Source organism: Drosophila willistoni, assembly GCF_018902025.1.
Source record: "Drosophila willistoni isolate 14030-0811.24 chromosome 2L unlocalized genomic scaffold, UCI_dwil_1.1 Seg72.1, whole genome shotgun sequence".
NCBI lineage: Eukaryota > Metazoa > Arthropoda > Insecta > Diptera > Drosophilidae > Drosophila > Drosophila willistoni.
This window is the reverse complement of record NW_025814049.1, coordinates 878,043-904,947: the sequence shown is the minus strand read 5'-3', so window position 1 is coordinate 904,947 and position 26,905 is coordinate 878,043. Positions and strand designations below refer to the sequence as shown.

Sequence of the window (26,905 nt, the reverse complement as noted above, 5' to 3'; positions counted from 1 at the left end):
TTATCCTCTCCACTTGCATCTCCTAGTCCTCGTCCTCTTTTGGGTTTCTGTGCATTTTAAAGTTTGTTTTGCGTCGCTTTTTTTCATTAACTTGAGATTCTTTCTTTCTCTACCTCTGGGGCGTGTAGTTGGTTGACTTGTTGGTTACTTAGTTGTTTTTTTTTGTTTTTGTGGTTTCCTCTTAGTGGGCGGTTGGTTGGTTTGTGTCTTTTTTGGCAGATAAATTTCTAAAAAGCATGAAAAGGGTGGATACCGGCCAAAGTCCCTGGTTGAGTTTCAGGTTTGTGTTTTCCCCTTTCATTTTTCTTGACACATTTAGTTAACTCAAATATTTATGAGTTTTTTTATTGGTGTGAAAATGAATTTTCTTGGTACTTGTAAAAATACTTTTGGAAAACCGTTTCGTTTACAGTCGGATATGTAAATCAATCATAATTCGAAATGCCAATTAAACAAGAGAAATCCATCAACATTCCAAATCATTTTGCATTTCAGGCACTTGATATGCGATTGAAGGTGTCTGTGCAAATTTCGAATTTAAGACAGGCACATTTACACATTAAATTTAAATAAATTATATGAATAATGAAAATTAAGGCACTTAGTAATATAAGATACAGCTAAAGTCTTTAATTGGAGATAGTCCGATTATTTCCGTACAGTAAATCTATGATTAATAATAATAAAGATCCTTTGAATAGGATTTTATTAATTGTTTCAGGAGAAACATTTCAAAAAAAATATATTCTAATCAGACAACTCGTTTTCTTTTAACTTAATTTAATATTTTAAGGTTGATCGTAGCTTTATCATAAATTGAAATGATTTGGCTAAAATCAGATAAATATCTACACATAGTGATTAAGTTTTTTTTTTCGAAAAATCGGAAACGATGCATGGGAATTATCTTTTAGTTGAATTTCCAAAATTAAACAAATTGAAATTTTTATATTTTAATTACGCTTGACATTTTTTAAACCAAATTTTTCTTTAGAGGCACAAAAAGATAGCAATTTATGTATTAAAAGTAGAACACAATAATTTTTCTATTGCAATAATGTCCGATAATAACTTTAACTTATCAAGATCAGAATAAAACGGCACAAATATACATACATATTTATCACAACATTTTACAATTCCATGGCAGTCTCAGTACAAAAAAAAGGAAAGGAAAGGAAAACTGTGAAAAACGGAAGCAATGCACACAGTCAAACGCAGACACACATAAATTCTGAAAAACCCAGAGACGAACGAGATTCCGATTTGTAGATTTGAATGCAAATTCCTAGAACGACTTTTCCCTTTACCAGGCGATTTACGATTTGTTATTGCACTTTACACAAAAAAGGCAAGCAAAGGGTAAAGGCGAAAAGAAAAAGCCATGAACGATGCATTTTACACCATTTTCCAAAACGTGAAAGGGCACAGTGCAAGGGCAAAATTTTTACAAAATGCTACTCAACTGTCAGAACACAATTACTTACTTAATCTGATCAATTTATAATTTCCCGATAACACAGACGCATATAGATACATATATCTATGAATCGCGATTTACATCAATTTGCAATTATTATTTATTATGCTTACATCTGCATTAAAGTGTTTCCGTGTTGAATTCAAACAGGATATGCCTGGTTAGCAAAGGAAAAACACTTGTAAAGATTTTTATGTTTACACACACACAAACAGACACACAATTTTGTTTAGGTTTTTTTTAAATTTTTTTGCTTTTATTTGATTTTTGTTTTGGTTTTGTCTTGGCACTTGGTTAAGCTAAAAAAGCCGGAAATTGACTTCAACGTTTAAATTTCGCACCAATTTAAATTTCGCTTTATGTGTGATCTCTTTTTAGATGGCCGATAGAAAATTTATCCGTGAACCGGAGAAAAACGCATGCGACTTGGTGGCGCGCGCGAAAGCGTTTGACCAATTCACAGCAATTTCCCATTTCATTCAATTCATAGCGAAGACTCAAAAGGGCGGCCAGCCAAAATGCTATAGGAAGGGAAGGGAAGTATCTTCTGTTTGGTTCTAAAATGCCGGCTATGATTTGCTAGGCGCATGCTCCATAATGTTTAATTTTTTTTTCTTTTTTTGATGTACTAAACGAATAACTATCTTATATGCATTTAAGTTTTATTTTTATTAATGTGAATTAACCATCTTTTAGTCGATAGTAATTGTGTGATAAAACTAAAAAAGAAAAATAACACATGCAATTAATGACATTGCATTTCGCAATTTGAAATGATTTCATTTGGCGGACAATAAGGTAAAGGCGCCACTGAGCGTTAACAAATTTTACATCGGTTCTTCCGTGTAGATAGCGCAGATGGAGTCATACGGTCACACTTTGCTCTTGAGTAAAAAAGGCGGCAAGCTACTTTGAATACAACGATTTTTAATTTTTGTTTTGTTTGTCTCATTGAGTGTGCTGTGAATATAAAAATAATTAACACATATTGTTTGTTTAAGTCGAAAGTAACGAAATTAGCATGAGACCCCCTAGAGGCAAGAGCGGTGGAAATGTTGGACATGCGACCAAAAAGAAACGCAATCAGCGGAACGCCGAAGATTCTGATGAGAATGAAGATGATGCCACGCCATTTCGTTCGCCAAACGCCGAGGAAGATGTCACTGACTATGGCTTGGAGTTCACCACCAGCCGATTGACTCTCACTGATCATAATGGACAAGCGCGGAACTCAACGTTGCGAACAAGAAATCAAACATCTCAAGTGGCCCGACAACAGGAAGAGCAGGATGCGCCAACGGAGTATGAAGATGAAGATGAGGATAACGAAAGCGACAATGAAGAAAATGTTGAGAACCAACCACCGAGTAACCCACATAGATCCCGATCCGGACCCATGCCCCCGCCAGGACGATCAAGTCAAAATCGAAAACAATCGCAACCACAGTCACAACCTCCAGCCGGTACACCTCGCGTCAGACGAAAACAAGTAAGACCAATAAATAGAGCCTTACGAATGAATCAGCAAATTGCACGACTGCAAAGTACCGTGAATTCGCTGATACCACGTCTCCCATTTTCTCGCCTGGTGCGTGAAATCCTTCAATATAACAGCAGCGAAACCGATGCTTACAGAATGACTGCATCCGCTTTGGAAGCTCTGCAACAGTCGTCAGAGATGTTTCTCGTGCAACGATTCCAAGATGCCTATCTGCTTACCATGCATCGTCAGCGAGTGACTTTAGAAGTCCGGGATATGGCATTAATGGCCTTCTTTTGCAAAGATAGTGCCTATTGATGAATGCGGGATTGAGGCTTCTATTTAAACCAACATACATTACACATGCACAGTAGTTAATACATTTATATAACTTTGAAATGATTTATCAGTTGTTATGTTGTTAATAAAATCTTCCATCTATCTTACAATTAACCAAATAAGGCAATGTTTTCTCTTGGCTTGCATTGAGTGCATAAGACGAAAAAAGTTCTTGTGCTGAATTTCCTGTAAATACTAACCATAAATTCTTGTGGGCAAAACTAAAATATCTTTTATAACTAGTCTCTAGTGAAAATATAGTCATAAAGCAATATGAATTTTAATTGATTTAAATCTTATTTCATTGTTTTGATGTCAAATATCAAAAAACCAACAAAATCTTACTCTTTATACCAATTTATGCCGCGTAATTCCGTTTTGAAGTGTATAACTTAAAAGAATTGTATAATTTTGCGAATAAAAATTAAGTCTATAAATTTACTTTAAGTACTCACTAATAAATCTAAAATAAATAAATTTGTTTTTACGAAAATAATAAAAACATTTTTGAAGTACACACAAATCCAGTTAATCGTAAATCTGAATAATTCGAATTCTAGTGTACCTAGTAAAAGAATCAGTTGAACGAAATAAATTATCGAAACAAATATATAAAATATACTTATCCAAACATTTCATTAGTTGACCAAATATTGTTTTATATGGTAAAAATACATTTAAAATTGTACTCTAAAATAAATAAATCTAATTATTTCCAAATGAAAAAAAACAATAGTAATTTTTTTTTTTTGGGTTTTTGTAATTCGTTTTTATTTGTGGCATTTCACGCTCATTTTGGTTTGTTCCATTTATTATATTATTTTACTTTCTTACGCCAGTTTCTCTCAGTTTTGTAAAACATAAAACATAATCAATCCATAATAGTTTCACTATAAATTTGCCGCTGTAGCGCCAAGCAAGTATTTAGTTACAATATTACAATTAGTTTAAATTTCTCTTAAAAAGTCAAATCAGAATAGTTGTGTAGGTAGAGAAGTAATGCGCCTTTTTGAAATGAGTCACCATTTAGAATGTTTTAGCCCGTATGATAGATACATATCTTAATAAAAACCAAGAAAAGGGGTAAAGAGAGTTCGAAGGGTGTGAAAGATAGTACAACTAATAACTAATGAAAAACATTAAAAATGTAGATTTCAGGCTTTCTCTCTCTCTACTCATCAATGGATAAAGTTGAGAGTGTGTGTGGTGTGGTGTGGTGTTGTGTGGTGGGTTAGGGATTGGAGTGATCGATTTAATGGGATCGTGCAAGGTGAATGTCTTTAGGGTGGATCTCATGGTGTATTTCTTCTGTTTAGCCAATTCTAATGTGGTCTGGAGGGACTTAAAATTTAAATTGAGCTTTTGTTGTTGTTTTTTTGTTAGGCCAAATTGTTACAATTGTTATTAATATTTTTACATTTTGGCATTTGTTATTCTTTCGTTTTATGCTTGTTTTGTTTCTTTTTGTTTTTTGTTTTTGAACAGTAAAAAATACTGCATTCTACACAATTGTAATGAATTACAATTTACACAATTATATAAAATATATTTATTATATATATATATATATACGTAGCCAAATAATTGATATCTGGAGGGGCTGGGTTTTAGCAAAACATTTGCTTATGCTTCTTTTTTGTTTGCCTTCTCATTTAAATTGTATTTCTTCTTGTTTCAAGATTGACGGTGAATTTTGCTGGGTTGTGGTTCACAATTTGTATAACATGTGCTAATTTCTGATTCTAAACTTGCTCCTACACGGCCATTGTCTCCTGCCTCTTTGTCTTCTTCTTTATCTCATCTCAATCCTCGATATCTCATTTTCCATCAACGACATAAATTTTTAAAAAAGAAACTAATTAAATTAATGTTAACCATCGATTGGTTTCCAGGTTGTCTAGTGGGGGGGTTTGCTTTTTGATTTTCGATGTGTGGTGCCTCCATTCTTGTCGGCATTGCCGCCAAAGTTACTTTGGCTGCTAACTGAGGCGGTGGCTGGATGCGCCGCGCTACCTTTAGGCGTATATGGGATCCTAAAGAGATCAATGTGCAAATGTTGACAGATCTCCAGGCACACCTGTGAACAGTAGCGCAATAGATCCTGTGTACCCCAGATGAGGGTGAACCAAAGTAACCAAATCTCTGGCACAATACAATTGAAATATTGATTCAGGAACAATAGTGATGGACCAAGCAGTGACCAGTCCAGATACTCCATTTCGGATTTCGTCATATGGGCTATCTACAAACGTGGAATGACAGATTATTATTGTTTCAGAGTTGATAATTTCATTTTTTTCAATATTTACCACTAGCTTGTTGGTTATTTTGGCGGCAACCATGCCAAAGGCTAAGATATAAACCGAGGCATGCTCGGTAAATATATTCTGTGGCGATTTTTGGGCGATTATTAAAGCTGGTAGCACCACCAAAGTCAATGGTATGCTAGGTGAAAGCACACTTGTGCCCTGATGGGAAACATTAAGAAATCGATATTAGTTTAGTTCAGAAATAATTGCTGCAAATCTTGCAGAGTGTGAGACAATTACAGTCACGCCAATAGTGCATAGTTAGATTCACATTTTGCAAGGGTTTACAACATTTCCAGTTCAGTTTTTTTGGGGTGTGGAGGGAAGGGATGTGGGGGATAGAGGGAATACAAAAATTCTTTTGGCTTTAATTTATTTTTTTTTATTTTTATTTTACTTGGACTAGCGCTATTTGGTGGGTGGACATGGGTGGTAGGTAGTGGTATATGTAGGATTGTTGGTGTGTTGGTGGTGGAGAAATAGGGAAACGTTAATCAAGCAACAAGACAACAGATAAACTATTCATAGATTCAGAAAACTCAACTAAAGGATAAACCATACCACAAGACTTAGAAACTACCATAGATCAACAAGGAACGACAACAAATCGACATAAGGCAATTATATAGATATACACATTAAGATAAGATAGGACAAATGGACAAAACAATTAGTTAGTTGGCTACTTAGTCAGTTAGTTAGTTAGATAGATATGAAATCAAATATCACTTAGACTAATTACTAAAAAGGTGGGGGGAAAAAAATAACTATAGATCTGCAGACTGGCTTAGTATATGTGTTTGTGTGTCTTTGTGTGTGTACTTGAGAGAGTGTGTGAATGGTTTAAGAACCATTTATATATTGAATTCTTACTGCAACCGATGATCCATTCTTGCCACAACCCTCGTTCAAAATGCTTTTCGCGTAACGCAACGCTAAAATTAAATCAATTCCAGTGGCCAAATAGAAGGGCACAAAACGTGTCTCACAGTCAAAGTAGGGCATCTTTTTCATTCAGTTTTTGTTTGTTTTCGATTAATAAAATTATAATTTGGTTTTTTTTTGTATTTTTTTAATTTGTAAAACATAATTTTGAATGCAATTTATTTTAAATTTTTTGTGTAATAAATTAATGTGTGTGTGTGTGTTGCATGAGAGAGAAAGAAAAAAAAGCGTCGCCATTAATTTTTCAATTAAAATTTACACACAAGTTTCCAGAAGTCTTTTGTAAAAAAACAAAATATATAAATAATTAAAAAACAATATTTATGTATATTTTTAAACAATATCAAATATTTGCCAAACTTCAAAAACGTTTTTTTTTCGATTAACTAAAGTTCATTAATTGAGAAATAATGAGGCGGCAAGGCATGTTAAACGTTTTGTCTATTTTAATACATTTGTTTTTAATATACTTTTAAAACTCTTAAAAAAAAAACAGTAATATAAACAAATATGTAATAATTTTAATTAGAAATCTCATAAATTTGAATCTTTCAGAAATGGAAATCTGAGTTTAAAGTTTTAAACTGTCTAGATTGTTAAAAAGTTTAATTTTAGTAAGTAAGATCTTTAAATTATATAATTTAAATTAAATTTTTTGCATAACTTATAGTGGTAACTATAAGTATATTTGATTTTAAGAATACTGTTATATCACATATGTATATACATATATATATTTAAAAGTGGCTGCAGTTTTTCTAAATATTTTTTATGTAAAACAACAAATGTTTTCCCATAAAAATTCATCTTTGACATCAAAATGGGCTTAAAAAGTTTAGAGTTTACTATTTCATTGTATGATGATCCAACGGACTTACTAATAAATTTTATTGCAATTATCTAAATTGTTTTGCACATGCCTTACCCCTATAAATTACAAATCTTATACAAATTTAAAACTATTAAAGAAAAAAAGTTAAAAACTTAGACATGCTTTATAGTTAGATGCATTAGGTATATCTTATAATTCATAATATCCATGCACTGAATGAGAGAACCCACTAAAATGAATTAATATCCAAAATCCAAATTCGAAATAAACGTCCCTCTCACCAATATTAATGAGGAGAAACCAAGAACCAAATGTCATTCCAGAATGAAGCAATCTTTAGAGATCACAGATGAAAGTTAAAAGATTAAATCTCTTTTCTACCCAAAATATAAATAGGCTACAACAAATATCATGGCGAAATCCTTATGGATTACATTAACAGTTGAGTTAATAATTAAACCATTGATTGTTTAGATTGGGTTAAAGTTTAGTATTAGTTTAGTATCACTTTTTGCGAGGTAGTGAGAGAGAGAGAGAGACAGAGTCAGAGAGGAGATGGTGGTTTGGGTCTTGTTGAGGGGGGTGGTGGGGGAGAGCAATGCTTACAGCAACTGATGAGCCGTTTTTGCCACTGCCGCCTTGAGTAAACATTTTTAAGAAATTTATTAGATTCTGGGCATAACCGATTGTGATAAATATTAATATTGTGTAATTCCATGAAACGCCCACAATTGGTATCTAAGATGGGGGAAAAAAGATTTCAAGAGAAAAAAACAATAACAAAACAAAATGAAAAACAAAGTTAATTTTTTTTTCCAAAGATTAAATATAGTGAAAGAGAGTTAAGGAGGAGATAGTGAGGATTAGAGAGAGAGAGAGAATAATTTTTTTTTTTTTGTGAAAAAAAACTTATAAACTAAGCTTAAAGTTTCTTAATAAAAAAGATTTTGAAATAAATTTTAGTAGAACCGAAACCAGAGACATAAAAAAAGTAAACATAATAGACATAATAGAAGACATATGAAATTCAACTTAAGATCAACGTCTAAGAAGAGATATACATATATATAAAAAGATATATATATTTTAGATCAGTAGTAGTTGTTTTTTTTTTTTTGGGCATGCTCAGTTTTCCGAAAAATTTCAGCGCAAGGCATAATGAAAAAATATAACAAGAACAACGACATGAACAATAACAACAACAACAACAACGGCACATATTATATAGTTTAATAAAGAGAAGGGAGAGAGAGAGAAAGAGAGATTAAAAAGTGGTAGGGGGCAAGCAGATTTGATTGATTCAATTCGAACAAGGGGGGAAGGGGGGAGAAACAGGGAGAAGAATTTCCACTCTCGCACAGGCCGGTGCCCTTATACCCAGTCAAATAGAAAACGGAACTAGTTCACTTTTTCATTATCAAAATTGAATTTGATAGGAGCCAAAATAGTTTTTGTGGGACAAAAAAAAAAGGTTTGTGTTTGTGTGTGTGTTTGTTTATAGGTGTTCGGTGTGTTTTGTGTATTTGTAGATCTAGTTTTGGACTTACAGCAACTGTTGAGCCATTTTTGCCAACACCACCGGCCACAACGATGGAAAAAACATAGGTTAGGGAGAATAGACCGCACACAGTGGTGGCTATTGATAGACCATACCAAAGCTCAATATTGCCAATGCCAATCTGCAGCACGTGTGTAGGTTTTTATTTGTGTGTGTGTGTGTGGGTGTGCGGTAGGTGTTTGTGGATAAATATTTTTTGGTTTAGTATATGTTGTGGCAGCAGGTAAATTGTTTAATTGTTTGTTTTTAAGAGACAGAGCGCGCGTTGAACGCATTTATGTACATAGAAGTAAGAAGTTATTTAGTTATTAATTTTTTGTTTTTTGGCAATAAACAAAATTTTACAAATGTATTTAGTGTTTTAAGTTGTGTTGTCCTGGAACTAGTTAAAATTCTCTTAAAATCCCACCCATCTGGCAATGTTGATCATGCTTAAGAACTAGTTCATTAAATCGAGCCAAAACGCACACAACTCTTTTAATTAACTAACTTAAAACTAAGCAATTTGGAATGGTAAAATAAAAAATATTGATGTAAAATAAAAATATGTTTTCTATTCTAAATATAAGCTTAAACAATTTAGAAAAAAAGAAGAGAAACTTATATAAGAACTGAATATAAATGCAAAGAACTTCCGGAAAGAAATTATAAATAAATACATAAATATTTTGTTCTCTTCTTTTTGGTTTAAGTTTTTTTATAATTTCAGATTTTTGCCTACCTTGGTCAACCATATCTCTGGACCCAATGCCGCCGATATCAGATGTATGGCCATAATCGAAAACTGAGCCTCGGTCACATCGACGCGTCCAAATCTCATTGTACCCGAGACATAAGTCTGCCAATGAGCGCAATAGAATAAAGCTATGGCGCAGAAGCACTGCCAAAAAAATAAAAAGAATGTATCATGTTTTTTCTCACAGGAACACAAAATATAAGAGTACTCACCTGAAAGAATAACCAGTTGGGATAGTGACCCAACTGGCACGAGATGCAGGCAGAAAGAGCCACAAAAACAGTCGATATAGAGTCACAGCCATGATCAAAGAGTTCGCCCAATGGCGATGAGGTGTTCGTACGACGAGCCTGTTTGCCGTCAATTGAATCCAAACTCTGATAGATGAATAGACCCAGAGCACAAAGGAAACAGGTCCAACGCGGTGGTGGCTCCATGCCATTTGGGCTGTAGCTGTAATTAAAGGAGTTTTTTATAAGTCGTGAGGGTTTTAAACGAATCACACGAATCACCAAAAAAAAAAAACATTTTCATGGAACTAGAATTGATTCATATGTTCTTTGAAGCAATTAAAATAAGTATTTGTTGGTATAGAACAACAATTTATTCAAAACTAACAGTTTATTGACCTTTAATGTCTATCAAAGAGGTAAAGGTCTATTAAAGTTAATGCAAACCAAATGTATAAACAAAATAATTTGAGTAGTTTGTTAACTACGCCAAATTCTGATGGAAGAAAGGCTTAATCTGAAGTTACCAGCTTTGCCATTCTTTTTTCGCTTCATGTAGAGTTGAAATTCCCAACTACTTTTAGCCTTGACGATATGGTAAGTCGATTACAATTGTGTTTTTTTTTTTAGGAAAGTCTGCTGATGATAAAACTAGATGGTTTTTGAAATAGCTACAGAGACGATTTGCTCACCTTTTATTTTGCTTATGATTTTTGAATCTAAGCTGATTTATTGATCTCAAGCCCAAATAAAAACTTTTTTTTGTTTATATGTAAAACCTGAGATGATATTAATATTAAGTATAATTGTGAAGCCTTTTGAATTAAAATTAAACTATTTACTTCGACAAATGTTCAGCTTGAATATAGTTTGAAAGTGCAACCTTTGCTTTTGAGACAAGCAAAAAGGTAAACTGGGATTCAAGAAGAAGAAAATCTATCTCTACATAAATCAAATTACGTTCATTAATGTCATAGAACTTTGAGATTGCAGTCCTCGGTAGATGAGTTAGTCATTTAGTCAACTGAACAACGAGGATCCGTGTTCGAATCCCAGGCTAGTGTATGGATGTAGCTTTGATAGGCTGATAGTTTACAACTATATCCTATACTTTAATACAATACAAAACAATACAACTTTGAAATTATCAAAAATCAAATCAGAGAGATTAATATAAATAAATTATTTTGGTTAACATTTAACCGATAAACGAAAAGTTGACTATTCTATTTCAAGCTAATGTAGGCAAACAAATACACAAATTATACATTCTGAATAATTTAAGATAATGGAGGACACTGAAATTAAAAATTTAATGGTACATTGATTTTATTTTTGTCCAATAATATTTAGTTTCCCATCGAAGTTCTTTTGGTGTAAAGCGGGGGACTGACTATGTACATATCATCTAGCCCCGACCTAGACACACGCTGACGTCAGCTTTAACATAAAATCGCCTGATGGGCAAAGATCCCCTGGCGCAACAAACGCACAAAACAAAAAACTGTGAATATTTAAAAATAAATTACTAAAAAAGTCATAGATAAGCAGCAGCAGCAAAGTAAGCACCGCTAGCCAACCTGATTCCACCCCCTTTATCAGTCGACGTCGACGCTAGTAATCAGCTGATTTTATTGTTCCGGCTAGAATTTACTTAACGAAATCTACAGATACATACAAACACATGTTTCTTTTCGCTTAATCATCATTAAATCTGATTTATATTTTGCATTGTAGTCCCAGTAACCCAGAGAGCAAACCTGTTGGCATTCATTTTAGCACAAATTGCTAAAACAAATACATACATATATTATTCCCCATATATAGTATTTAGTCTGATGATGATGTGTTTGTTGTGCAAAGTGCAAATAAGAACCAGTTTTTTCTTTTATTTTTGGTGAATGAAATTTTAATTTAGCAAAACACGTGCAAAGAACACACGCATCATGAGGTAAGAGAGAGAGACAGAAGATAGATGAATCACAAACCCGTGGAAAAAGGGGAAAAAGTCAGGGCAGAGATTTGACAAGTGAATGACATTGGGCGACAGATGATTTTTGCTTTTCGTAGGCTAGAAGAAAGGAAAATTCAATTTCCAATTGAGTTTTTATATTGAGTCCACATAACCTTGAGATAACCCCAAGACCAAAAAAGAACCGCATATAGAAACGCTTTCTCGCCATTTACGGCAATTTGCATAAAAATTGTCTTCTTTCTTCTTATTCTGCTGCAATAATACAAATTTAAACTGCATAAATTATTTAAATTCTGTAGACTATATTTAGTTAAGAGAGGAAACTAGGCTGGGTTTGAGAATAGAAAACTCGGTGAGATTTATAAAGAAAATAAACAATTTAAAAACATTGAATTACTTAAATTTATGTTTAAATTCATATATAATTCTAGTTGTAAAAATTTGATTTTTTTTCCAATTTATTGCAAATAAAAAGCCTTTTTTACAGTTAACAGAAAATGGTTAAATGAGAAACTGTAATTGAGAGTTACTTTTAAAATGATTGTTTGACAACTATAATTGGCTTTAAATAACTCATTAATCTAATATTTATAAGGGCTATAAATAACAAAATTTTAAAATCCAAATATTTACCTATCAACGGAAATTTGAAGAATTCTTTGCGATAGAGAAAGGCAGATACCCCTACAAAACTTTCATATACATTTAGGTACATGTCTAAATCTTTGGTTTTATAGGTGATAAAAATCAAAGAAAAAATTTTCTCTGCAAATTTTGCAAAATTATCATTAAACAAAAAACTTTCTCAGACCTAAATCATAACAGTTATTAATGTGTAGTAGAGCAAAAAAAAAAGATTTTTTCTTATATTTGTGGCTAAAAAATAAATGATTTTCCCTTATTTGCGAATAAATGTTGGATTCATTTAAAAAAAAAAAAACAACATTTACGCCACAACCGAAAACCAAATGGAAATCAATTAGAAATCTAAATTAACATTTTTAATTCAATCAAAAACAAAAAAAAAACATCAATTGAATAGAGAAAAATGGCAAACGTTGACAGGGCTCGGAGGTTAACTAAATTGAACTTTTTTGCCATCAAAGTGCACCTGATATAAACACTCATAAGCATATATAGAAATTCATATAGATATATACATATAATATATTTCCATATATACATGTATCTGAATAATTTTGAATCAAAGAGATTCCCACGAGCCTTTGTTTATTCACTTATCGTTAGTGTGTGCCTTTTTGTGCGTCACATTAGCAAAAAGCAATTACACTATTTAACACAGCTTTAGGCCTTAACTAGGAAAAATAGATAACTGCAGTAGTTATTCTTTATGAATTTGTTTAAGTATATTAAGACTTCTTGTTTGTGCTTTCATATTATGGAGTATAAGGGACAGACCATTTTTGTCGTTATATCCGGAAGACGTACTAACCGGAGGCCCTTTCATATAAGTTAGTATTGAGACCAACCAATCACTCATCGAACTTTAGTCGCTATAACCGGACGGACGTTATAAGCGGCGTCGTTATAACCGGATTCTACTATATTAATAATCGTCTTTTTTATTGCTTTCTCAGGTAAATTGTATGTCGTTCGGTTTTACTAAATAAAAACCATGTTTTATATCTTAAACTGCCGAAATTGGCGAAGAACATTTTCCCATTCAAAAATTACCGAATTACTTCTCCAAACCTAAAGTCCAGATCTGTCATTGATTCAAAAACTATAACTGACTAAATTTTCAAGACGATCTTCTAAAAAGTTGGTTTAAATATTAGATATTTTTTAAACATATTGTACAAATTTAGTCTATTCTATTAACAAGAGGTTTGATAGCTTCAATCGCAGTTTCATGGCAATAATTACTCAACTAGGGTTTACTTAACAAAAAGTATATATAAATAATAATTTATCGACAATTGGAAAATTGCAGCATAGTGTTACATTTTGCACAAAGCTAAAAAAAAATGATTGCGACTAGACGCCTTTTTGCTATCTTATCTAGCTGGTGCGATGGGCATACCTACATATGTAGTTGATGTCCAAGTACAAGTAACTGTGTGAATGTGTGTGTGTGTGTGGGGGGGGTGGTGGGTCGGTTGTGAGTTTTCCCTCTTTCTCACTCTCGTCAACAAAAGTAGCTACAGTTAGTTAGCTGTTATATGCGTAGTAGGTATGAAATGATATTACTATGTCGCGAGGCTACGCATTATGAAACTGCGACTCTTGGCTGGTGGCCTGATTGGAAGTGAAAAGCGAGCCAAATGAACGTAAAAATGAAAATAAAATTTCGCATTTATGACTAGTAAAGGCTGGCAGAGGACTGGCAGAGTTAGTTTTAGATAAATAAAACGTGAAAACAAAATAGTAATGACTAACAATGTGCATATTTAGCTTAATCCAAGCCGCACAAGGATTACTAATCATTTTCATAGAGAGATATGTAACCTTAGTGGGGGATTACCCCTTATTAAAGTATGTTTTTACTTTATGGAACATTATGATTATCAAGACGAGAGTGATTAGTTGTTTTGTATTTAAATCTTAATAAATAAAATCCATTTGCTTAGGTATGTTAGGAAATCTATACATATGTAACATTATGGGCAAAGGGTGATATCTAATTTAAAGAGAATGAGCTGTTCTTTAAAACCTCAACTACACGATTATTATATTTGTTTCGACATGAGCTCAATTAATTTCCCCTTAGTAACTAATAATATAAATTTACACATTTTGACCAAGTTTTTGTTCTACAAAAATTTGTTGAATCCCCGACCGATTTATTGACAAGTTAACTCGAATATTCTTCAATTTATTGTAATGCAGTTGCCAAGCCTTTAAGTAAACAATGAAATAAATGCAAATAAAAAAAAAAGAAGAAAGAATTATCGCTTTTGATTATGAATGGCGAACGGATGTAAAAGGGAAATTGGGAATATATATGTATGTATGTACAATTTACATATATGAACTTGCAAAATGCATATGATTTAATGAATAATGTCGTTCAGCTGCCAAACTAATAAACTAACGTCAGAGACAAATACAACAAAATATATGGTGCAATAAGTTATATTTAAATTACGTGTTTATTGCATCAGAGCAAAGGAAAGTAAAAGTGGAAAGATAATGAACTATTTAATGCATTTCACTTTAATTTTAAACTTCAGATAAAAGAATCTTCATCAAATGGAGTGCCACAGTGCTAACCCACATTATTTTGGCCCACTTTTAATGGCCGATGAGAAACCAGCTGCTGCTTCTGCTGGCCTGCTTACGAAATGGAAACAAGCGAAGAAAGAAATGTGTCAGACAGTCACGCATGACATTGAAAAGGCAAATGAAAGAAAAGAGAAAAGAAAGAACAAATACTTGACATGCACTTTTTGGGGGTCTCTGCCCACAATACCCCTCCCTCTCCCACCCCTCGCGGCTTGATCACTTGGTTGCACTTACCATATTAATATCAATGTGGTCACTATATTGAGCACAAGACCGACAATTGTTATCAAATTGGGGGCCAGCCAGAGCGGCGTTTGGGCCACCAACCAATTCCACCAGGGTTGCAGCAGCGGATCCAATAGACTAGAACTGGAGCAGGAGTATTTGTGCTCGCTTAGTTTGCGTAGTTGTTGGCCACTCAATATGTGGATTCCCTTGTAGGCAAAAAGCGGCATTTTGTTGGCAATTTGATTATTTTGCATTTCCTTGCTCTCTCTCTCTCGCTTGCTCTCTCAAAAAAATTCCAAATTGGAATTTTTCACTTCACGTGTCAAGACTTTTCTTCACACACACAGCACGCTCGAATTCTCGCACACGCACATTCAAAAACTCTCTTTCCCCGCAGATAACAACGTGATGCGCTTTCGCACGTCTCGAATTATCTATAAAATGCGTATCCAAAAACTTAACTGATGCCCCCGAAAAAATAGCAACAATTATTTTTATTTTCTTAGTTCTGCTTAATTTTAGTGTTGACTAACGATTGAAGCCGAGCAAATATATCGACCTAGTTATCGTTTCCGCGTTAGCCTAATGAACATTTTTTAGGCATGCCTTGATTAATGCTTTAGGCAGTTATTACACCAAAATGGAATTTTAAGCTCCTTGTTCTCATCGGGTTTCAAACTTTTTAGATCAGACTAGGATTCTTCTTGACGGTGGCGTCTTTCTTTAATATATGATTTGTTTCGATAACCATCTATATAATGATATCGAAGGAGATTATCGACTCCCCTTAATTATTATCCGACTGCTGACGAATTTTTGTTCAGTAGGGTCACACTAACTCATTCGGCGGCAAATATTAAAACATTTCACATTTGATTTATGTGTAGACTTTTTATTAGATAAATCAGTTATCGCTTAAATTTATTCCTCATTTGTATGTTTGTTTATTTTTATATATCTAAACCTTGTTGTTGTTGCTTGCCTGCTTTAGATTCTCAATATATATATATATATTTATTAATAAGTGTACTTAATAAATTTTCCTGCAAATAAACTAAATACATATTAGTAGAAAAACCTTTTATCCTTTTCATTTTTTTTCTTGTTTATTAGTTTCTCGATTGTAAAAAATATGTATGCTTAATATGTTTTTGATGTTTTATTTTGTTTGTTTGTTGGTTTTTTGTAAAATTACTTATTATTGGCAACTCTTCTTCACATCTTTCATTACATTTTCTTTATATTTTATTTGTTGTTTTTGTTTATGCAATATAATAGTTTGTTGTTTTATGTAGTTTTGAATAATGCTTAAATGTGTGCAACTGCAACTATGTATGTATGTATGCTTGTTTTTTGTTTGTATGTAGAGCAAATAATGACAAAGAGAAGCTAATGCGAAGCATCGTCAATCATTTTTAAATCCATTATAATTATAGTAGTTATGTAATAATTTATAGCACAATAATTGTTGAAACTTTTTACACATGTCACATAAAATGTTTAAATTGTGGAGAGATGGCGGGGGGTAGTAGATTTTTGAGGGCCGACAGTTTTTTGAGAACAATTTAAACAAAAGTTACTAATGCAGCGACATTTCATTTAATCGTCAAATGATAATGGACGGGGGAATAAAAATTTAATGGGAGATGGGGGTGTACAACTTTAGTTAACAGTCGCTGCCAAAAGAACATGTGCAGCTGAGGCGAAAAGTTTTTGCATGCGCTTAATATCGTTTCGTTAATGTTTAATATATGTATATATATATATATAATATAGATGTATTTATATAGTAACCAGCGATGCACAAATTTAAATTAATTTAATTGGTAGGCATTTGTTTTTCTCATTTTTTGTGTTTTTGTTTTCTTTTATGATATTATATAAATTTTTTTTTTTTTAAGGTTTGTTTATTAAATTGTCTTCCATGCTGAGACATTTAGGCAAAGGTTTTTTTTGTTTATCTTTTTGTGTTCCTTCTCTTAGTTAAATTGGTTTTTTGTTAATTATATAATAATTATGATTAGTGTTAAAAACAGAAAATATACGAATTAGAGAACAAAGAGAAGTGAAAACTAAAAAGAAAGAGCACATTGAGAGAGGAAGATGATTTACGATGATGCAGCAGCAATTCGACAGGACAATATATATAATATAATATATAAATGAACTTAAAATACAAATATATTTATATCAAAAATCGTTTAGTGCCATTTCTATATATATCTATATATATATATTTCTTTCATATAAGTATGTATTTTTATATGTAAATTGCAAGTGGATGCTGTTGTCAGTTTTAGAAACAATTTCAAAAAACGTAAAAAAAATGCATTTCCTTTATTTTTTTTGTTTTGCTTAGTTTGTTTTTGTTGTTGATGATGTTGCAGCTAATATTTATAGTAGTTGTTGTTGTTGCTTTTGCTGCAAATAGTTTTTCTTTTTTTTTGTTGCGGCTATGTTGCCTGTTAATGAATTGTTTTGTGTGTTCTTTTTCTTTTATATTTATTATGAATGATATGGCGTCACATAGGTTGCTGGGAATATGCCTTTCCGATTGCCAATTTCACCATTCCACCAGTTCTCGTCGGAGCGATCTGTTACAGTGATGACATCGCCGCGTCTGAAGTCCAATTCACCAGATTCTTGTGGCACAAAGTCGTACAACGCCTGTACAAGCATCTATATACGATATGAAAAGAGAAGCAAACAAGCGAGAGTAAAAATTAGAATCAAATTTAGATAAACTCATATTTTTGTATACTCTTTAACCCAAAAAAGGCTATGGGGGTATATTAGAATGATCAAAGTTTATGAAAATGTTAGCTTATCTTTCTTTCTACTTTAGACAGAGCTATACAAATCCGCACTCTCTTACTGCTGCAAGGTATTGCTAAGTCGTCGTCTATCTTAATATATAAAAATATTTTGTTTATCATTATAGTCCGGCAGTGGTGGCCTTAATTGAAAGTCTAATGTGCTGCCTGTTGTTGCGTCACATTTTAATTGCTTTCTTTTTTTATACAACTGCAAAAATTTCTGATAATTTTGTTCACATGATTATAAATACGCTAAAGCAGAAAAATATTCGTATTCAGTATCGTGTATATGCTACTATACAAACTAATCAGTCGCAATTTAATGGCTATATCAATAGAAAAGGAATGGTAAAACTCAGGTTTATCTGCTTTGCAACTCTTGTTTGTCCTAGAACTAAAAACATCAGAAGAAAAGCGCCTAAAGTTTTTCCTAATATCACTGCTTACTGCTTTTCTAAAACTAAAACCATCGTTTAAATTGTCATTTAAGCAAAGTGCTTCTGATATATTATATAAAAGTATACCTCTTCAGGTATCATATCACGCAATTTGACATCCTGTGATCGTGATACGCTCGCTGTTCGATGGTATTCGACCAGTTCATTGAGGGAATTAAATTTGACCACCCAGAGAAAGAATTTGCTTTGGGCATCGCGCAGAACCTTAAAATGTTGCACACCATCGGGACATCTAACAAAATAAAAAAGCAATATGTTAATGATACTCAAACTTCTATTTTTTTGTTGTTATAGGACTCACTTGACTGATAAGGAGAAATCGCCGGGACTAGATTCGCTGATGCGTATCAAAAAGGCGCCTTCATGTTTATTCGATAGTAACTTTTCAGCATCGGCACGTGTGATGCGGCCATAATACCAACTGAAATTAGACAAAATAGTTAAACAATTCGAATGCGTAATATTTAAGATTTAAGACATACTCGTGATTTTTCATTTCTATGTAATTGCTGGGTATGAGACCTTCTTTACCATCTAGTTCCGCACGATACCAATTGGAATCGTCTTCCATGTTTAATATCTGGAAATTGAGAAAAAAAAAAAAAAAACAGAAAGAATTACAAATAATATAAATCAAGTAATCTTTTGATATTTATACCCTTGCAAAAAGGGTATATTAATTTTGGTCAGAAGTGTGCAACGCATAGAAGGAAGCATCTCCGACCATATAAAGTATATATATTCTTGATCAGCACGACGAGACGAGTTCAAATAGCCATGTCCGTCCGTCCGTCCGTCCGTCTGGATCAACGCAAACTCCTCCTAGACCGTTAAAGCTACAGAGCTGAAATTTTGCATGTAGGCTTGTATATACTGCAGGCGTTGTATATCTCGGATTCAGCCGGATCGGATCACTATATCCTATAGCTCCCATACAAATGGCAAAGTCACGGACAGTGACTTTTCTTAATCACTTCGTTATTTTCTGAGCTATTGAAATTTAATATTGGTGAGTTAATTACACATATAAACGACTGTGCCAAATTTGATCAAGATCGGGTGACTATATCATATAGCTCCCATAGGAACGATCTTTCGAAAACAGTGACTTTTGTCAATAACTTCGTCACTTTTGACGCGATTGCTTTCAAATTAAACATTTGTTAGTTTAATATATCTGTTAATGACTGTGGCGAATTTGATAAAGATCGGGTTACTATATCATATAGCTCCCATAGGAACAATCGGTGGAAAACAGTGACTTTGATCAATATCTTCGTTATTTCCTATGTAGGCCGTTCTTTCGGAAACATTAGCCTTTTTAGCTTGAACGTTTTTTCACTTTGATGGCTATAGGTAAGGAAAGAGTTACCATAAAAGTTGCAAGGGTATTCAAACTTTGACGCGGTCGAAGTTAGCCCCGGCCCTCTGGTTTTTAAGAGAAATATCTGGCGTTTCACCCACAAAGAGTATGTGATTCTGTTTACTTAACAGAAATAATGGTGACCCTGACTTTCTTTTGGGTCACTTATTGCGAAAAATATGTTTAATTGACCTCCGGACATTGGCAGAAGGTGTAACCATGATGTAACCATATTTAAATTAAGAATGACTCAAGCATAAACCAAAAACTTTTGCTTAGTAAGAGCTAGATAGAATTAATTAGCTATCCTTTAAAGTATGGGAAATGATTTTTGGATTTGCTTGAGGTCTCTACGGCGATTTCCATATAATACATATATCGTTTTTGCTGATTTGACACATTAATCTCTTGATTTCCTAACATACAATAAATTTCAATTTAAAGTTACAATTTTTGTTAAAATTGGGATTTATTATTATTTATACCAATTTAAAAAACCCTCTAAAAAAAGTAAAGACAACCATTTTTCTTAGACTTTCGATTTATAACTTAATTTTTTACGAAAACTTCTAGTTCAACACTAACTACAAAGTTTCCAAATAGCTATCTGTATTAAAAACTTGATTTTGCGCTTTAATTTAACAAATTAATGGTTATATGACATTAGTATAATATTAAATGATATTCGCTTTAATTAAGGTCAACGTGAATTTTTTAATTTGCCCCCATTTCCCATGAATGTTTATGATAAAGTTTTCAAAAATAATTAAATTGTAAACAAAAATGAAAGCAAAAGCAATTTTCTTTTTTTTTTTTGATTGAAGATAATAATGTTAAATGCACATTATTTATAGTTTTTAGTTTCCCTATTTATTAGTTCAATATCTTTTGGATGTGAGTCACGTCTTGCCTTACCCGTTCTCTGACTTTTTTTCTATATCTCTAATAATTATCTCTCATGCCATTTGCGACAATCAATGAAGGCGCTTTTCCCCGTCCCAAAAAAGTTCTTTTGAAATCATTTTTGATAAACAATTTTCAATTGTTTTGCTCCCCAATGAGAAACTGTGTCAATTTGCAATCAACGGAGAGAAATAAAGTCGAAAAAAAAACGAACAGAAACGATAAGCTAAAATTGAAACTTGAAACGTGATAAGAGGAATCTCTGGTACGTGATTTCACTTAATTGTATGTGCAATATGTGTAGAATGTATATCTTATAGATACATTTTGAGTTACGTTTTAGTTTCGCACACACACACTCATGACAACAACAAAAACTGACTGACTACGCACAATTATAAATAGATAGAGACACATTTTTTGTTGTTGTATCTATGAGATGTTTGCTGCATGTCCAAATATTTGTTAGCTAATCCGTCTCAGAGAATGAGAAAGAGAGACACAGAGAGAGAGATAGAGAAAGAGAGAGAGAGATCATTTCCAAATTGGGGGCGAGGGAATGCCAATATTTTATTTAGTTGAAGGCAATGCGAAAAAATAAATACAACTTTTCCATGAATGAAATGCTATCAATCAGTTTAGTTGACGACAACCTTCAATCTTTGAATGTGTGTGTGTGTGTCCTCCATCGAGGGCCATTTTAGCCATAGCATTTACAATCAGGTGCTATGACAATAAGTGAGACGACTTCTCTGTTTGCATTTCACATGAATTGGCGGAAAAGGTCAACACTTGGCCAAAACCGGCAGCGGGGGCGCAATTGTTATATAATCAAGCAAATAATGCGGCACTGATACCCGGAAAAAAAAGAAAAGTACTAAAACTGTGCACTTACAACGGAAACTAATTTATTTATTTTATTTTAGACACATCTCTTCTAGGGCCTTCAGAATGTGAAGTAAAGAAAACCAGAGGGCCGATTTGTTTGGGAGCTATATGATATAGTGATCCGAATCCGAGATATACAACGCCTGCAGTATATACAAGCCTACATGCAAAATTTCAGCTCTGTAGCTCCAACGTAGCGTTGCACACTTCTGACCAAAATAAATATACCCTTTTTGCAAGGGTATAAAAACAAACTTCTGCAGTATGTACATTTTCACTGAAGAGATACCAAATAATGTCTGATAAAGTGAGAAGATATCTATCTGTATGAAATTGAATTGTTATTCAGTATTTATGTGTAATAATCCGATGAAATTATCTCAATGAATCCATGAACAAATCATCTCAGTCAATTCCAGCGGCGAATCCACGGGATGAAAAATATGAGAGACCCTTCCTCACTCCAAGAGAGATATTTTACTCCCTCCTCTCTTGTAAATTAGGTGGCAAACATTTCCGGACAAGTCTCAATTTCCATCCCAGTCAAGTATGCCAAGGATGTCTAAGTATGGAGGCATGGGAAGCTCTCATCGAATTCCCGTAACTTTCAACGATTTACTACAGATGTGTGAAGGTTTTAACGAGGACCAGGGTAATTATGAGACAGGTCAAATGGGCAAAAATTGAGTATATTGGATTTGGATCATAATATTCTGTATAAGTATATAAATTATACATAGCTCAAGTGCCTAAAAAAAAGGTTTAAAATTTGAGGATTTTAATCTCAAACCTCTTAATTTGCCGCTTGAGTTCAATGCAATATAGTTTCGTGAACTAGATTATAGTCAATCTAGATAAGATATATGAACTACAGTCACGTAAGATAAAATAAATCTCGTATATGCCATATTTTACAAATGTTTAGCTGAATTCTCAAATATTTAAACCCCTAAACTATAATTTGGTTTAAACATATTTTTTGTGCAAAAAAAAAAGAAAAAAAAAACTTAATGACCCCTACCTCATACATTAAACCACTTTGAATTTTTTTTGTCACACACGTTCAAACACACACACCAACAAAGGAAACGCCACTCAAGTGAGTCATATTGGTCTGTTTTTTTTTCGGGAAAATTTCCCATTTGGGCTTGTGGGTGGGTGGAGCGAAGGAATTTGAGAGGGCTTTGGGATTAAGTCTAACAGTCGAACAGCGGACTGGGGATACATACAGATGTATTACTAATGAGAGACCCTAGATAGATAGATAAATTCCACCCCCGTGTCGTAATTGTTTTGTTGTTGTTTTTTATTTTTAGATTTCTTAGTTTTTCATTCATTGAGAATATTGTTCGGTAATTCGGCATGTGTCGCGGAAAAACAATATTTTCAGAGAATCGTTTGGCTTAGAGCTTTGTATTACCTCAAAAAGTTTGTTGTTCTCGTGACTTTCAAGTCAGTTGATTGGAATGGAAAGGAATGCTGCCGCCTCAGGCGTGTAATATTTATTAAATATTATTATTTAATTGTTTTCTGTTGTTCTATAAGTTTAGGGGTTTACGTCAATGCAAGGGAAATGCATTTTTCGCCATGAAACAACTTTACATTGACAAAAAAATGCTGATAGATAAACAAAATTGAATAGCAAAATCAATATTTATAAGGAATTTCCAGAAAAATGCAATAATAGCTAAAAAATTGAGTATAAGTATCGGAGAACTTCAAGAGAAAAACGCCAATATAATCTTTACTTTAATCCATAATAAATTCCTTTCATACTTTTTGGTGGAAGGCATTAGCTATGACCGCTAGGTGGTGGCAGTGTGCGGTTATAAAAATAGAACCCCTAATGCAGTACCAGGAAACGAAAGATAACAATCGCTCTTCAACGCCTTCGAGTTTGATTTCAGATAAAGGTGGGTGATATAATATTGACTTTGTCTTACTCAGAAAAAATACAAGATTCAAGGGGAAGTTTTGTCCCCACCCTCGCCATAATCAATAGATAACTGACGCATCGTCTGTCTGCTGGTTACGCTCCTTCTGTTCCCCCTTTTATAGTGAGCCACTGGTTTTCCATAAAAACCGATGATTCATTCATGGGCAAAATTGTTTTCCCACATTCCAAAATATCAATAGAAGATAAGATGTTTGTTGGCCAGCACAAACATGTCTTCACACACACACACACACACACACAGACGAATGGTTGCTATCTCTATCAATGTGGATTAAGTGGCGTTTGAATGATTTGAACTTGTTATCAACTGAACTGATAGGAAAAACTATTAAAAGAAGGCAGCGAAATGGATGGATGATGGATTTTTCAAAAGATATAGAAGTGCATTGGACACACTTGACCTTCGATAGATGTAGCAGCAGCAGCAGCAGCTGTTATTGGTGTTGCTGCTGTTGGTGATAAAGAAAGCTTCAAGTCATTGACATCATCAATCAGCATATTGAAGAAACTTCTGCAAAATGAAAACCTGCCCTGGCCCTGGCCTGGCCTGTGACTAACCTACGACAAGGTAGACACACCGCACCGCAGCCCCGCAAAACAACAGAAAAAGAACCAAACACGGGGAACACAACAAGCTGGAGCTCTGAGCTTATACCGCCCTGGCAACAAGAAACCGGAAAATTCACCAGCCAAAACAAAGGGCCTAGGACAGAGAGTAGAGAACACCTGGAACGGAGATGCAGATAGGTAGTGGGGCAGACAAAGATGAGGGAAGGGGTGTAGGTGAAAGAGGCATTGCAAAAACATAAAAGATTTCGTATGTTATGTTGGCTATCGACGACTTTGAGTTACCCTGTTTATATTGATTCATCCATTAAAGCATTGGAAACTGTCTTCTTCCTCTCCTAGGTAGGTACAGTGGAAACCCAATGAAAAGAAATTATCTAGGAATCTCAAGAAGTTATTCTGGCAAAGCAAAGTTTCTTAGAATTAAGAAAAGTATGGTATGAATCACCTACAATAGACCTTTTTATAATTATAGGGTATGAAACTTCGGTATAAAATTAGGGTATTTCCCTAACTAGTGGCATAAAGCCAGACGAAGAGTATGCAGAGAACCAAAGAGTCAACATCTGTTTTAGCGATAATCTTTTCCTTCTTCTATTCTGTTTTTTTCACATTTTGAACCGCTTAGGCGGCTTTAGTTTCCCTCCACCTCCTCCTCCTCCTCACCCGCACAATAACAAAATCTGTCTAAGGTGTCTAAGGCGAAGATGTGGGTTAAGGCAACGACCTGGACATATACATATGCAAATGCAATCCTTGCTTGGTGCATCTACACATATCCGTCCCCCTTTGGATGGAATGAGGGAATTTCGGTTAAAACTTACCTTTAGAATCTGAGTTTTCCGAAAACTGAGTTCATCGTCGGCAGTTGCTGAGAAATCGTGTTTGGCGATTGCTTCCATTTTGTTGTTTATTTAATTAATTATATGTGTTTGTCGCCTTCCGCTGCGTTTATTCCTTTTTCTTTTAATTTACTTTAGTTAGTCACTTTTTTTTTTGTTTTTTGTTTTAAATATATATCTATATATTTGTATATGTATGGGTGTATAAGTGTGTAATTGTGTTTGTAAGTTTGGTCTTATCAGCCTTTTATGTGCACCATGCATTCGCGCGAGTTGTTGTTGGTTTGCCTACAAGAATTTTATATTATTATTATTATTTCACCTCGTTATACAATAAGTAATAAATTTCAATTTTTTTCAATATTTTTCTTCAATTTTTTCCTTTTTTGGGCGAGCGATTAAAAATATACCGAATAAACACACACAACCCAGGCACAGCAACAGAGAATGACAGCCGGACAAATGAGAGTGAACGAGTGAGAGATAGAGAGAGAGAGCTACAGGCAGAGAAGCAGAAGCAACAGTGTTACCAACTGTAAAATTGTATTTAATATAAAAATCACTGAGACTATTGAGGCCTGCTATTTTTTTTGAAATGAAAGTAAAAGCCAACTAAATAATAAAAAACATGAGTTTTGTCACGGCTTTTAAAATTGTTGCACTTGTTTGGAATTACTTATAATTTAACATTGATTTTTTTTTTTTAGAAAAACACTAAAATTTTTAGGGCGTGTAGGTTTTTGGCTGGCAACGCTGTGGCGCTGACGTCGTTGTTGTTTGTTTTTTTACTTTTTGTCGGCTTGCCTTTTCTATTTATATACAATTGTTAATTTTTTAATAGGCACTTTTTCTATCGAATTGATAGACTATTTTGAAATTTTACTTTACTTTTTGCCCAATAATTTTACTTAAATTTATACAAATTTTTTTTCTTCGAATCTACAGTGTTTTATCGATACACTGTCTACACTGTCTATCGGATAAACTTTTATCGAATACATTAGTCGGCAATTCGATAGACAAAACAGCTGTTTAATGACAACAACAACAATCTAAATATTATTTTGCGGGGAGTCTGGGGCGGTTTTCCATGGCTCTGCGCAGCTGCAAACCAAACCAAAATTTTCCAGCACGCGTAATCCTGAGGACACTGCACAAATGGCCAACAACCGCTGGCAGTGTCGGGTTAAAATTAGACTCTAACAAACGAACAAAAGCCAACAAATGTAATTGACGTGCAAAGTGCAAGTGCAAGTGCGGGGGAGCAAGTGCAAACAATAACAACAATAAGACTAACAATTCAAGTGCAATCCAAATACATATATGTGTATTAATTAAATATAGATTAGAATACATCAAAAATTATTGTGAAAGAAAGTACGAGAATAGCTCAAAAGAGCGGAAGTCCTTTGTGGAAGAAGTTATCGTTATTCCACTTAAATGTAAGTTTTCATTAAATATTTTAAATAATTAATGTAATAAATCAATATAGAATTTTTGCTTCGCGAAAATAATTGTAAGAAAAATCTTCTCTTTGCTGTATTCACGAATTTTTGAGAAAAATCAATATTCCAAAATTGTTCTGGTCCTGCGCACGCATTTCTCTATCCGTATGAAACATTATTATCCTGTTGCTGTTGTTGTTGTCCCTGCCGAGAGTCCAGCTGGACCGCGTGGGCGTCCAGTCAGACCCTCAGTCCTTTCTCTTGGTTAAACTAAAAATAAAAGTCTTTTTTTTTGTTGCTTTTGCAAA

At 33.5% G+C, this 26,905-nt stretch overlaps 3 protein-coding genes across 6 annotated transcripts; 1 reads left to right on the top strand and 2 right to left on the bottom strand.

Moving 5' to 3' along the window:
- Positions 1-2,355: 2,355 nt before the first annotated feature.
- On the top strand, positions 2,356-3,418 carry LOC6637931 (histone H3-like centromeric protein cid). Its single transcript, XM_002060995.4, has one exon. The coding sequence runs from the start codon at positions 2,502-2,504 to the stop codon at positions 3,276-3,278; it is 777 nt and encodes a 258-aa protein (XP_002061031.1). The 5' UTR covers positions 2,356-2,501; the 3' UTR covers positions 3,279-3,418.
- A 1,415-nt stretch (positions 3,419-4,833) lies between these two features.
- Positions 4,834-15,897, bottom strand: LOC6637888 (cholinephosphotransferase 1). 3 transcript variants are annotated; one of them, XM_002060996.4, is made up of 6 exons: positions 15,365-15,897; positions 9,892-10,132; positions 9,665-9,823; positions 8,933-9,064; positions 5,609-5,767; positions 4,834-5,541 (listed from the first exon to the last, which is right to left on the bottom strand). In XM_002060996.4, the coding sequence occupies exons 1-6, from the start codon at positions 15,610-15,612 to the stop codon at positions 5,197-5,199; spliced, it is 1,284 nt and encodes a 427-aa protein (XP_002061032.3). In that variant the 5' UTR covers positions 15,613-15,897; the 3' UTR covers positions 4,834-5,196. The 3 variants fall into 3 exon arrangements, with proteins under 3 accessions (XP_002061032.3, XP_015034813.1, XP_015034814.2); XM_015179327.3 differs by lacking the exon at positions 8,933-9,064 and adding an exon at positions 7,992-8,123; XM_015179328.3 differs by lacking the exon at positions 8,933-9,064 and adding an exon at positions 6,482-6,613.
- Positions 15,898-17,569: 1,672 nt separating this feature from the next.
- On the bottom strand, positions 17,570-26,126 carry LOC6637889 (growth factor receptor-bound protein 2). Of its 2 annotated transcripts, none has more exons than XM_023182049.2 (6): positions 26,041-26,126; positions 25,135-25,440; positions 19,115-19,212; positions 18,934-19,053; positions 18,699-18,864; positions 17,570-18,037 (listed from the first exon to the last, which is right to left on the bottom strand). In XM_023182049.2, the coding sequence occupies exons 2-6, from the start codon at positions 25,210-25,212 to the stop codon at positions 17,864-17,866; spliced, it is 636 nt and encodes a 211-aa protein (XP_023037817.1). In that variant the 5' UTR covers positions 25,213-25,440; positions 26,041-26,126; the 3' UTR covers positions 17,570-17,863. The 2 variants fall into 2 exon arrangements, with proteins under 2 accessions (XP_023037817.1, XP_002061033.1); XM_002060997.4 differs by lacking the exon at positions 26,041-26,126 and adding an exon at positions 25,563-25,627.
- Between the last annotated feature and the right edge of the window lie 779 nt (positions 26,127-26,905).

Bases quoted from the DNA above. Each gene is read 5' to 3' on its own strand.
- LOC6637931 (XM_002060995.4), top strand. From the start codon at position 2,502: ATGAGACCCCCTAGAGGCAAGAGCGGTGGAAATGTTGGACATGCGACC.
- LOC6637888 (XM_002060996.4), bottom strand. From the start codon at position 15,612: ATGCAAAATAATCAAATTGCCAACAAAATGCCGCTTTTTGCCTACAAG. The intron at 9,065-9,664 runs GTAGGCAAAAAT...CACGTGCTGCAG, and splicing joins CAGAGATATGGTTGACCAAG to ATTGGCATTGGCAATATTGA. The intron at 5,768-8,932 runs GTAAGTCCAAAA...GTTTCCCATCAG, and splicing joins AAAATGGCTCAACAGTTGCT to GGCACAAGTGTGCTTTCACC.
- LOC6637889 (XM_023182049.2), bottom strand. From the start codon at position 25,212: ATGGAAGCAATCGCCAAACACGATTTCTCAGCAACTGCCGACGATGAA. The intron at 19,054-19,114 runs GTATGTCTTAAA...GTCTAATTTCAG, and splicing joins ATAGAAATGAAAAATCACGA to TTGGTATTATGGCCGCATCA. The intron at 18,865-18,933 runs GTGAGTCCTATA...TTATTTTGTTAG, and splicing joins GATTTCTCCTTATCAGTCAA to ATGTCCCGATGGTGTGCAAC.